This window comes from Suncus etruscus, chromosome 1, assembly GCF_024139225.1.
Source record: "Suncus etruscus isolate mSunEtr1 chromosome 1, mSunEtr1.pri.cur, whole genome shotgun sequence".
Classification (NCBI taxonomy): domain Eukaryota; kingdom Metazoa; phylum Chordata; class Mammalia; order Eulipotyphla; family Soricidae; genus Suncus; species Suncus etruscus.
This window is the reverse complement of record NC_064848.1, coordinates 24,616,961-24,629,689: the sequence shown is the minus strand read 5'-3', so window position 1 is coordinate 24,629,689 and position 12,729 is coordinate 24,616,961. Positions and strand designations below refer to the sequence as shown.

Genomic DNA, 12,729 nt, shown 5'->3' with positions numbered 1-12,729 from the left:
AAAAGACTTCTTTTCTTGGACTTGTTTTTTCTTAGTGCTGGTATGAAATCCAGGTCTCATACATGCAAGGCAAGTACTCTACCACTAAACTACATCTAGGGCCCCTAGCAAGTTTGTGGGTTGTTTTTGAGATGGGGAACCAGTACTCAGTGATTCTTGACCAGTCAAGCTATCAGTTCTCTTCAAGGGCCTAAGGATGAGATGCTACTCAGACCCTGACTAAGTGTCAGGGATACCTGGACCACCTTTTCAATGGTGGGAGTCACCAAGACCATGCTGGAGATGCTCAGGGGAACATGTAGTTCTAAGCATTGAACTCAGACTAAGTGCATGCAAACATGCACTTTAACCACTATACAAACTAATATCCCATATTTTTAAGATTTTTTTTATTAATATTAGAAATCAGGATGGTGGCAACCCTTGAGGAATACAATGATAGATTTAAGAGACAAAGAGATAGTTTCTATTTTTTTTTTTTTTTTTGGTTTTTGGGTCACACCCAGCAGCAGTCAGGGGTTACTCCTGGCTTCATGCTCAGAAATCGCTCCTGGCCGGCTCGGGGGACCATATGGGACGCCGGGATTCGAACCGATGACCTTCTGCATGAAAGGCAAATGCCTTACCCTCCATGCTATCTCTCCGGCCCAGTTTCTATTTTTGTAATACTTTATTTAAACATTGTGATCGCAAACATAATAGTAGTTGGGTTTCAGTCATAACAAGAATAGCCCCTTCACTGTGCAACCTTCCACATCACCAATACCCCCATCTCTTCCCTCCCTACCCCCCACCTGTGTTCGAGACAGGCTTTCTACATCCCTCACTCACATTGTTTGTGTTTTTTGTTTGGTTGGTTGGTTGCTTTTGGTTTTTGGGTCACACTCGGCAGCTCTCCAGTTATTCCTGGCTCTATGCTCAGAAATTGCCCCTGGCAAGCACAGGGGACCATATTGAATGCAAGGATTCGAAACAACGTCTTTCTGCATGTAAGGCAAATACCTTACCTTCATGCTCTCGCTCTGGCCTCCTTCTCACTGGCATTGTTAAGATAGTTCTCAGCGTAGTTAATTAACTGCACTCACCACTCTTTGTGGTGAGCTTCATATCTTGAGCCAGTCCTTCTGGCCCTCATCTCTGGGAATTATTTCAATGTCTTAAATTTTTCTTAAAACCCATAGATGAGTGAGACTATTCTGTGTGATGTCTCTTTTCCTCTGACTAATTTCACTCAGCATAATAGATTCCATGTATAGGAAAATTTCATGACTTCATCTTTCCTGACGGCTTCATAATATTCCATTGTGTATATGTACCACAGTTTCTTTGGCCATTCATCAGTTGAAGGACATTTTGGCTGTTTCCAGAGTCTGGCTATTGTAAATAGTGCTGCGATGAATATAGGTATGAGAAAGGGGTTTTTGTATTGGATTTTTGTGTTCCTAGGGTATATCCGTAGGAGTGGTACAGTTGGGTCAAATGGGAGCTCAGTTTCCATTTTTTTGAGGAATCTCCATATTGTTTTCCGTAAGGGCTGGACTAGATGGCATTTCCACCAGCAATGAATGAAAATTCCTTTTTCCCCACATCCCTGCCAGCACTAATTGTTGTAGTTCTTTGTGATGTGTGCCAGTCTCTGTGGTGTGAGATGGTACCTCATTATTGTTTTGATTTGCATCTTCCTGATGATTAGTGATGTGCAGCATTTTTCATGTGCCTCTTGGCCATTTGTATTTCTTCTTTGAGAAAGTGTCTGTTCATTGCTTCTCCCCATTTTTTTTTTTTTTTTTTTTGGTTTTTTGGGTCACACCCAGCAGCGCTCAGGGGTTACTCCTGGCTCTACGCTCAGAAATCGCCCCTGGCAGGCTCGGACGACCATGTGGGATGCCGGGATTCGAACCACCATTCTGCATCTAAGGCAAATGCCTTACCACTGTGGTATCTCTCCGGCCCCTCTTCTCCCCATTTTTTGATGGGGTTATATGTTTTTTTCTTGTTAAGTTCTGTCAGTACCTTGTATATCTTAGATATTAGTCCCTTGTCTGATGGGTGAATAGCTTCTCCCATTCTGTGGGTGGCTTTTGTATCCTAGGCATTATTTCCTTTAAGGTGCAGAAGCTTTTCAACTTAATATAGTCCCATTTGTGTATCTCTGCTTCGACTTGTTTGGAGAGTGCTGTTTCTTCCTTGAAGATGCCGTTAGTCTCAATGTCCTGGATTGTTTTACCTATGTGTTCTATATACCTTATGGTTTCAGGTCTGATATCAAAGTCTTTAATCCATTTGCATTTGATCTTAGTGCATGGTGTTAGCTGGAGGTCTGAGTTCTTTTTTTTTTTTTTTTTTTTTTTTTTTGCAAGTGGCTGACCAATTGTGCCAACACTTTCCTTGCTTCATTTTATATTTCTTGCTCCTTTATCAAAGATTAACTGATTGTATATCTGGGGAACATTCTCAGAATATTCCAGTCTATTCCGCTGATCTGAGGGTCTGCTTTTATTCCAATACCATGCTGTTTTAATGACTATTGATTTGTAATACAATTTAAAGTTGAGGAAAGTGATGCCTCCCATATTCCTTTTCCCAAGGGTTGCTCTAGCTATTCTGGAGTGTTTATTGTTCCAGATGAATTTTAGGAGTGTTTGATCTACTTCTTTGAAGAGTGTTATAGGTATCCTTAGAGGGATTGCACTAAATCTGTACAGTGCCTTGGGGAGCATTGCCATTTTAATGATGTTAATCCTCCCAGTCCATTAACAGGGTATGTATATCCATTTTCTTGTGTCCTCTTTTATTTTTTGAAGCAGTATTTTGTAGTTTTCTTTGTCTATTTTCCATGCAGGACACCTCCCTCTAAGTTCAGTCTGTAGTATTGTATATAAGCCTCCAACGCCAGCAATGAATCATAGGTACTGTGCCAGGAGAAGCCCTTGAGCAGTACTTCACGTTGCACAAAAACAATTTAAAACACGGGGCAGGAGATAGTATAATGAGCAGTTAGCACACAGGTTTGGCCTGTGCCTGACCCAGATTTGATCCCTGGTACCATGTGGCCTGACTCTAAGTACTACAGGTTTTAGCTCTAGAGATCCCTGAGCGTTGTGTGGCCCTGGACATACCTGAACAACTGCCAAGTGGCTCTGGTGGTTCCCAGCACTTCAGGACCAATAAGTACCACATCCTTAGGCCCTAGCAATAAAGTGCTTACCCACTAGGCCACATATGGCCTGAATGGCCCCGGGATGATGTCTTGGGTGGCCAACAAAAAATATCTTTTAATTACAAAACAAAGTCTGATAAGATAGTATTTCTTTTTTTTTTTTTTTTTTTTTTTTTTTGGTTTTTGGGCCACACCCAGTAACGCTCAGGGGTTACTCCTGGCTATGCACTCAGAAGTTGCTCCTGGCTTGGGGGACCAAATGGGACACCAGGGGATCGAACCGCAGTCCGTCCAAGGCTAGCGCAGGCAAGGCAGGCACCTTACCTTTAGCGCCACCGCCCGGCCCCAAGATAGTATTTCTAACCAATATGAAAAATGTAGGCTTTGACCTGGGACAAATGGTGAATGGTACTCTTAAAAAAATTATACATGGGGATAGATAATTGGGCCATACCTGCCAGTGCTGGGTTTGTTGAGAAGTCACTCCTGGCAGTGCTCAGGAGACAATATGTGATTCTGAGAATATTGATCACATGCATCCCATATGATTCCCTGAGCACCACCAGGAGTGATTCCTGAGTGCAGAACCAAGCCTAACCCCTGAACACTGCCAGGTGTGGCCCCAAAACAAAACAAAACAACAACAACAACAACAACAAATCCAGAAACTCACTTTTATAGATGTCTTAGTGTTATTTAAAATTCTTCCAGAATTATTTATTTATTTATTTACATGCACCCCCCCAAAAACAGAAGAAATATTAATTCCTAAGCTCTAGTAACAGAAAGAAATAATTTTGCAACAATATCCACAATCAGTCATCAAAATCTGGAAATAACTGAAGGTTCCTAGAGCAGATGACTAAATAAATAAACTATGGTATGAAGATTTGTGGGGGGTCACACCTGGCAGCACTCAGGGGTTAGTCCTGGCTCTATGCTCAGAAATCACTCCTGGCAGGCTCGGGGGACCATATAAGATGCCCAGATTCGAACTACTGTCCTTCTGTGTGCAAGGCAAATGCCTTACCACCGTGCTATCTCTCTGGCCCCAGAAATCATGCGAGTTTCGCTGTTCTGTGGGTGGATCTGGAACCATGAAGTTAGTTAGAAGAGGAAGAGGATAAGACACAGAATGATTGCTATCATTGGGGTATATAGAAACAGGAATTACAAATACCCAAAGGCAGTAGAAACTGGAGATTTATAGGAGGTGGGGCAGGGAACCAGACACTGGGAAAATGGAGGGAAGTGACACTAGTGGAGGGTGTAGTATTGGTATGTTTTAAGCATGAAACCTTATCAACGGTATTGTAAATTATGGTACACAAATTTCATTTTAAAAATAAAAGAAACGTCTATAGAAGTGTAATATATATTATATACATCATTTTGGTTGTTTTGGGACACCTGGTGGTGCTCAGCGGTTACTCCGGGCATTGCATACAGGAATCAATTCCCTGGCAGGTGATCACCACATGGCAGGCACTGGTGACCTTATGTGATGTCAAGGATCAAACTCGTTTGGCTGCTTGCAAGGCAAAATACTCTAATTGTACTCCTCCTTGCCAAATGTATAGATTTTGGGGGGCGGGTTCATACCCTGCAGCACTCAGGTTACTCCTGGCTCTACACTCAAAAATTGTTCCTGACAGGCTGGGGACAATACAGGATGCTGGGATTCTATCCACCATCCTTCTGCATGCAAGGTAAACCCCTACATCCATGCTATCTCTCCAGCTCCAGATTTTTTTTGTTTTTTTGTGTTTTTTTTTTGTAGTTTTTGGGTCACACCCAGCAGTGCTCAGGGGAAACTTTTGGATCCATTCTCAGAAATTGCTCCTGGCAGGCACGGGGACCATATGGGAAGCTGGATTCGAACTGGTGACCTTCTGTATGCAAACGCCTTACCTCCATGCTATCTCTCTGGCCCCCGCCCCAGATTTTTTTTAAAAAATTACTTATTTTCTGGGACGGCACGGTGGCGCTAGAGGTAAGGTGTCTGCCTTGCCAGCGCTAGCCTAGGACGGACCGCGGTTCGATCCCCTGGCGTCCCATATGGTCCCCCAAGCCAGGAGTGACTTCTGAGCGCATAGCCAGGAGTAACCCCTGAGCATCACTGGGTGTGGCCCAAAAACAAAAAAAAAAACAAACCAAACAAACAAAAAAAACTTATTTTCTGAGCATTGCCAGGTATAACCCAAAAACCAAACAAAAATAAAATAATTCATATTGTCATAATTACACCAAGACTCTTCACATAATTTTTTGAAATTTGTCTATCTTGATGGTTTATGATGACACCTTTGTTTGTTTGTTTGTTTGTTTGTTTTGTTTTTGGTCCACACCTGGTGGTGCTCAGGGGTTACTCATAGCTCTGCACTCAGAAATTGCTCCTGGCAGGTGTGGGGGATCATATGGGATGCTGGGAATGGAACCAGTTCATCCTGGTTTGGCTGCATACAAGTCAAAGGCCCTACTGCTCTGCTATCTCTCCAGCCCTGTAGTGACACCTTTTTTTTTTTTTTTTTTGGTCACACCCAGCAGTGCTCAGGGGTTACTCCTGGCTCTATGCTCAGAAATCACTCCTGGCAGGCTCAGGGGACCTTATGGGATGCTGGGATTCAAACCACAGTTGTTCTGCATGAAAGGCAAATGCTTTACCTCCATGCTATCTCTCTAGCCCCTATGATGACACCTTTTTTTTTTTTTTGGTTTTTGGGCCATACCCGGTGACGCTCAGGGGTTACTCCTGGCTATGCGCTCAGAAGTCGCTCCTGGCTTGGGGGACCATATGGGACGCCGGGGGATCGAACCGCGGTCCATCCTAGGCTAGCGCAGGTAAGGCAGGCACCTTACCTTTAGCGCCACCGCCCGGCCCCTGATGACACCTTTTAAGGACAGTCTGTGATCACTAAAGAGCAATTTAGTTTATTTTTATTTTTATTTAACTTTTGTTGTTATTTTTGTTTTTGGGTCACACCTGGCAGTGTTCAGGTGTTACTCCTGGCTCTGTGCTCCTGGCTCTGGCAGGCTCAGGGTACCAGTTTGGGATGCCAGAGATTAAACCAGGGTTGGCTGTATGCAAGACAAATGCCCTACGTGCTGTGCCATCGCTCCAATCCAGGGGTCCTCAAACTTTTTAAACAGGGGGCCAGTTCACTGTCCCTCAGACCATTGGAGAGTCTGACTATAGTAAAAACAAAACGTATGAACGAATTCTTATGCACACTGCATATATCTTATTTTGCAATAAAGAAACAGAACAGATACAAATAAATATGTGGCCCACGGGCCATAGTTTGAGGACCACTGCTCCAGTCCCTAGTTTACTTTTTTTTTTTTTTTTTTTGGTTTTTGGGTCACACTCGGCAGCGCTCAGGGGTTACTCCTGGCCCATTGCTCCTAGTATGCTCAGGGGACCATATGGGATGCTGGGATTCAAACCACCGTCCTTCTGCGTCTAAGGCAAACGCCTTACCACTGTGCTATCTCTCCAGTCCCCCCTAGTTTACTTTTATTTCTCCTTTATTCAAGGTTTTATTCTTTTTCTCCCACTTAATTGGAAAAAAGTTTATTTAGGGTGAGAGAGATGGCACAGTGGTAGGGCATTTGCCTTGCACGCAGACAACACAGGATGGACAGTGGTTGGATTCCTGGAATCCCATATAGTCCCCTGAGCTTGCCAAGAGTGATTTCTGAGCGTAGAGCTAGGAGTAACCCCAGAGCGCTGCCAGGTATGAAACCCTCCCCAAAATAAAAATAAATATAAGTTTATTTAAAATTTTCTCCTATTGTAGTTTTTTCCCTTTTCTTTTCTTTTTGGGCCACACCCGGTGATGCTCAGGGGACTCCTGGCTATGCACTCAGAAATTGCTCCTGGCTTGGGGGACCATATGGGATGCTGGAGGATCGAACCACGGTCTGTCCTAGGTTAGTGCGTGCAAGGCAAATGCCCTACTGCTTGTGCCACCGCCCCAGCTCCTCTTATTGTAGTTTTATCTTAAATATATGACTTCTATTTGTTTTTCAAACAAGAACATGTTAGTTGGATATGCAGTTTTAGAGATTTTCAGATTTCATTTGATTGATCTGAACTTAAAAGAACTGCGCCCACTGAAATATTAATATTTAATCAAAATAAATTGGATACAGTAGATTTTCTGACTTCAAAATGAGACTTATTAAAAAGTTGGGCCCAGAGAGATAGCACAGTGGCGTTTGCCTTGCAAGCAGCCGATCCAGGACCAAAGGTGGTTGGTTCGAATCCCGGTGTCCCATATGGTCCCCCGTGCCTGCCAGGAGCTATTTCTGAGCAGACAGCCAGGAGTAACCCCTGAGCACCGCCGGGTGTGACCAAAAAAAAAAAAAAAAAAGTATATAAATATAGCTTCTGTAGTAAGGGAAGGCTGATGTAAGAAATAAAGGGGCCGGGGCCGGAGAGATAGCATGGAGGTAAGGCGTTTGCCTTTCATGCAGGAGGTCATCGGTTCGAATCCCGGCGCCCCATATGGTCCCCTGTGCCTGCCAGGAGCAATTTCTGAGCCTGGAGCCAGGAATAACCCCTGAGCACTGCCAGGTGTGACCCAAAAACAAAAAAAAAAAAAAAAAGAAATAAAGGGGCCGACAATATAGCTTATGATAAATAGCTTATCTTTCTTTTATTTGAGTTTGATCCTTAATACACACATACACACACACACACAAATAAAACTAAAATATAAAGGAAAACATTGAGTTTGATAGTTGAATGGTATAGTAGGATACATGCTGAACCCCTTTTTGGTACATTTTATATTTTGCTCTATATTTTTCCACATTTGTATATCTATACAAGTTTTTCTGCAATCTTCACCAAATTAAATTCCAAAAAAAAAAAAAAAAGGCTGGGTCAGGTAGGGCATTTGCCTTACATACAGACGATTCAGAATGGACAATGGTTCGAATCCCTGCATCCCATATAGTTTCCTGTGCCTGCCAGGAGTGATTTTTTTTTTTTTTTTTTGGTTTTTGGGCCACACCCGGCGGTGCTCAGGGGTTACTCCTGGCTGTCTGCTCAGAAATAGCTCCTGGCAGGCACGGGGGACCATATGGGACACTTGGATTTGAACCAACCACCTTTGGTCCTGGATCGGCTGCTTGCAAGGCAAACGCCACTGTGCTATCTCTCCGGGCCCCCAGGAGTGATTTTTGAGCACAGAGCCAGGAGTAATCCTGAGCACCACCAGGTGTGACCCCAAAACAAACAAACAAACAAAAAAGGCTTGGTCAAAAGGTATACACATTTGGGGCTGGAGAGATAGCATGGGGGTAAGGCGTTTGCCTTTCATGCAGAAGGACGGTGGTTCAAATCCCGGCATCCCATATGGTCCCCTGTGCCTGCCAGGGGCGATTTCTGAGCATAGAGCCAGGAGTAACCCCTGAGCACTGCCGAGTGTGACCCAAAAACCAAAAACCAAAAAAAAAAAGAAAAGGTATACACATTTGAAGTTCAGATAATTTAGAGATACTCTCCAGACATAAGCTATATCATTTACATTCCAGAATCGTATGAATGAGAGTACTATTTCCTGCTTTACTAATAATATTGTCTGTATTTTATTTGGCTAAATATAGTAAAAGGCAGAAAGAAGTTATTCACTTGTAACATATTATTATAAACAACTGAGTAACCAGAGAGTGCTAGAAAACTAAAGGAGAGAATTGTGTTATTTGTTTTCAGGTCAGTGCTGACAGTTGCTTGTGAACAGACTGAGGTTCTGCTTTTTGACCCTATATCTTCAAAGCACATAAAAACACTTTCTGAAGCTCACGAAGACTGTGTTAATAATATCAGGTTAGTATTATAATGGAAAAGTTCACTTTCTTTTTTTTTTTTTTTTTTTTTTTTTTTGGTTTTTGGGCCACACCCGGCAGTGCTCAGGGGTTTCTCCTGGCTGTCTGCTCAGAAATAGCTCCTGGCAGGCACGGGGGACCATGTGGGACACCGGGATTAGAACCAGCCACTTTTGGTCCTGGATCGGCTGCTTGCAAGGCAAACACCGCTGTGCTATCTCTCCGGGCCCAAGTTCACTTTCTTAATGTGGCCAAAAATACTGTTTTATTAATTTAGTGATAATTTGTAGTGCCGGGCTGGAGCGGTGGTGCGATTGGTAAGGTGTCTGCCTTGCAAGCGCCAGCCTAGGATGGACTGCGTTTCAATTCCCCGGCTACCATATGGTTCCCCAAGCCAGGAGCGATTTCTGAGCGCATAGCCAGGAGTAACCCCTGAGTGTCAATGGGTGTGGCCCCAAAACAAAAACAAACAAAATAATTTGTAATCTTTGTTCAGCAGTAGTAAACATTTGTGTTTGTGAATTACTTAATTCCCTGTATCCTTTTAATTACAAATCTTACTGTTAACCATTTTGATAAGAATTTTTCTGAAACACTTTCATATGATTATACCTTTTCCTCTTTGTATGTAAGATCACCTTTGTGAATGTATCTTAGTCATGTAATATGCTGGTTCTGTATTGCCATTGATCTAAATGTGAATATTTGCTAAATAACCATTTAGCAATAAACATTTTAACGGAATAACTGCTAAATAACTTCGCTTATCATTTCTTACCAACATTTCCCCAATCAAAATTAATGAGGGGAAAAACACAGACACACTGTGGCCGGAGAGATAGTATGGAGGTAAGGCATTTGCCTTGCGTGCAGGACGGTGGTTCAAATCCCGGCAACCCATGTCGCCCTTGAGCGCTGCAGGATGTGACCCAAAAACCAAATAACCCCCCCAAAAAAACCCAAAAAAACCCACACACAGACACAGAATTTCTTTTATATTGTTGTTGGAAGCCCTTTAAATTTTCAACAAAAAGAGGTATAATAACTTGAACATCTTGGTGGATTAATATGCAGTCATTAAAATGATAATAGAGACTACATATAAACATAAAAAAATCCTTGAAATAACATGGGTCAAAATAATACAAGTAGGGCCAGAGAAATAGTACAGCAGGTTAAGTACTTGCCTTGCAGGTGACCAAACTGTCTTCAATCCCTGACATCCTATATAGTCCCCCCCTTCACCTGCAAAGAGCAAGCGCAGAGCACAGAGCCAGAAGTAAGCCCGTAGGTAAGTTACCACTGGGTGTTGCACCAAAACCAAAACAAGCTAATAAAAACTGTAAATCCCATATACAAATTTATTTAGAACACAATAATACTGAAAGAACATTTAAATGCTAATAGTAGGTGGAATATGGATGGAATGGATGAGTTGGAAATTTTTTATTTTCTAATATTTAATAAGATTTTATTTTATATTTACTCCTTTTATTGTTCTATAAAAGGAACTTTGGACATTTTTTCTAACTAATGTGCGCTACTAAGTTTTGATATAATCCTATGTTCTAAATACAGAGAACAATAGATTAAATAGCATAAAAGACATAGCCAGGCCCTGAAACAACATAAACAGTTTTGTGGACCAGAAATCATCTGCATATTCCACATGTGCAAATCTTGTGGAAATTACAAGCTTGTTTAGTTTAGCATTGACACCTAACAGTTTATCTCAGTCAGGTTCATAAGTAATAAGATGCTTCATATAAGACAGAAATCAGAGCCAAAACAACTATATGATAGCAGGAATTTGCTTGGTTGAAATCTGCAGAGTTGGCTGGCATAAGAAAATACATTAACTACCCATTTTAGTTTTACTAAAACTAAAAGTTTTAGCTGATTGTACACATTATGGTCACAAATTAAATTAGTCACTTTTTAAATCAGTCTTTGAATGTGTAAGTATTATAGCTCCGGTATCAACAAATAATTAGAGATCTGTTACATCATTGTATGGTTTAGTTGTGAACTGGGGACCTAGAAATCCAGGTGAAACAACCACAAAATTATTTAAAAGGAAGAGAGAAATGATTTTATATAAAATGAATCTATACCCAAAACTCTATAACTGATGAAGACATCTAATATTAATATCATAACTAAATCAGTTTTAATAGATATTTTTCCTCTGGATGAATTTAATTTTATGGAGTAGTCCAACAAAAACTTAAAATAAATTTTATTTATTTTTTTTAACTAGGTAATACATGCACGTGGTACAAAATTCAAAGGTACAAAAGGGTAAACAGTGAAAAGTAAGTCTGTCTCCCATCTCTGTCCCCTTGCCACCTATTACCCCTCCCCAGAGATAACTACTATTACCAATTTCTTGCTATCCTTTCTGAGATAGTTTATGCATGCAAAGACATATTCACACACATACATATGCTTTTATATAAATGATAGCATTCTACATATACTATTTTATACTGTGACTATTCACAATATAACGTAGTTAAAGATCATTTCTGGCAGGGCTGGAGAGATATCACAGTGATAGGGAATTTGCCTTGCATGCAGCTGATTCAGAATGAATGGTGGTTCGAATCCCAACATCCCTATATGATACCCCGTGTCTACCAGGAACAATTCCTGAGCGCAGAGCCAGGAGTAACCCTGAGCGCTGCTGGATGTGAGTTGAAAACTAAAACAAACACACGAACAAACAAACATATATATATATATATATGTTTATATATATGTATCGTATATATATGATATATATATATATCACTTCAGGGTCTAGAGCAATACGAGAGTGGTAGAGTGGGCATGGCACTTGCCTTGCATGCTGGGTTCAGTCCCAGCATCCCATATAATCCCCCCTAAATGATCCTTTGACACCACCAAGTGTGGCCCCAAAACAAAATGAACAGAAAGATCATTCTACATTATTACTCACATGGTGATATTAATTTTTTAACAGCAGCATAGGTTCATTAAATGGGTATAACTTAAAAGCGTTTTTAGGATGCTTAAAGAAATAAAGATTTAGGGGCCAGAGAGATGGCATGGAGGTAGGACATTTGCCTGCGTGCAGAAGGACAGTGGTTCGAATCCTGGCATCCCATTATGGTCCCCTGAGCCTACCAGGAGTGATTTCTGAGCATAGAGCCTTAGCGCTGCTGGGTGTGACCCAAAAACCAAAAAAAAAAAAAAAAAAGAAAAAAAAGAAATAAGGTTTAGCTTTTACTCAAAGTGAGCTCAACATGATGATATAAAAGATCTCAAACATGAACAAGTTAGTGTTAAAATGAGTCAACTAAAAAGAAAACAATATGCAACATAGTCTACCATTCTACTACTGAGAGAGAATTAGTAAATTGGAAGAGAGTACTAAAAAATTTCACCCAAAAAATAGAAAAAAAAGGGGGGAAAGAGTAGGTAAAAAATCTAGAGGATTATTTGAGTGATTCATTGTATAGAATTAGAGGGGCTGGCAAGGTGGCGCTAGAGGTAAGGTGTCTGCCTTGCAAGCGCTAGCGTAGGATGGACTACGGTTCACTCCCCAGGCGTCCCATATGGTCCCCCAAGCCAGGGGTGATTTCTGAGCACATAGCCAGGAGTAACCCCTGAGCATCAAATGGGTGTGGCCCAAAAACTAAAAAAAAAAAAAAAAGAATTAGACAAAAAAGAAGATAATTGGAGAACTAGTTTTGAAGCTACAAGTATTT

The 12,729-nt window shown here is 41.4% G+C and overlaps 1 protein-coding gene across 1 annotated transcript in view; it reads left to right on the top strand.

The window, feature by feature from the left end:
* Nucleotides 1–12,729, top strand: part of DCAF10 (DDB1 and CUL4 associated factor 10) — a 62,592-nt gene that overhangs the window by 13,315 nt on the left and 36,548 nt on the right. The window contains exon 2 of the mRNA XM_049767891.1: nt 8,883–8,996. Within this exon, the coding sequence (XP_049623848.1) occupies nt 8,883–8,996 (114 nt within the window). The remainder of the gene's footprint in view (nt 1–8,882; nt 8,997–12,729) is intronic.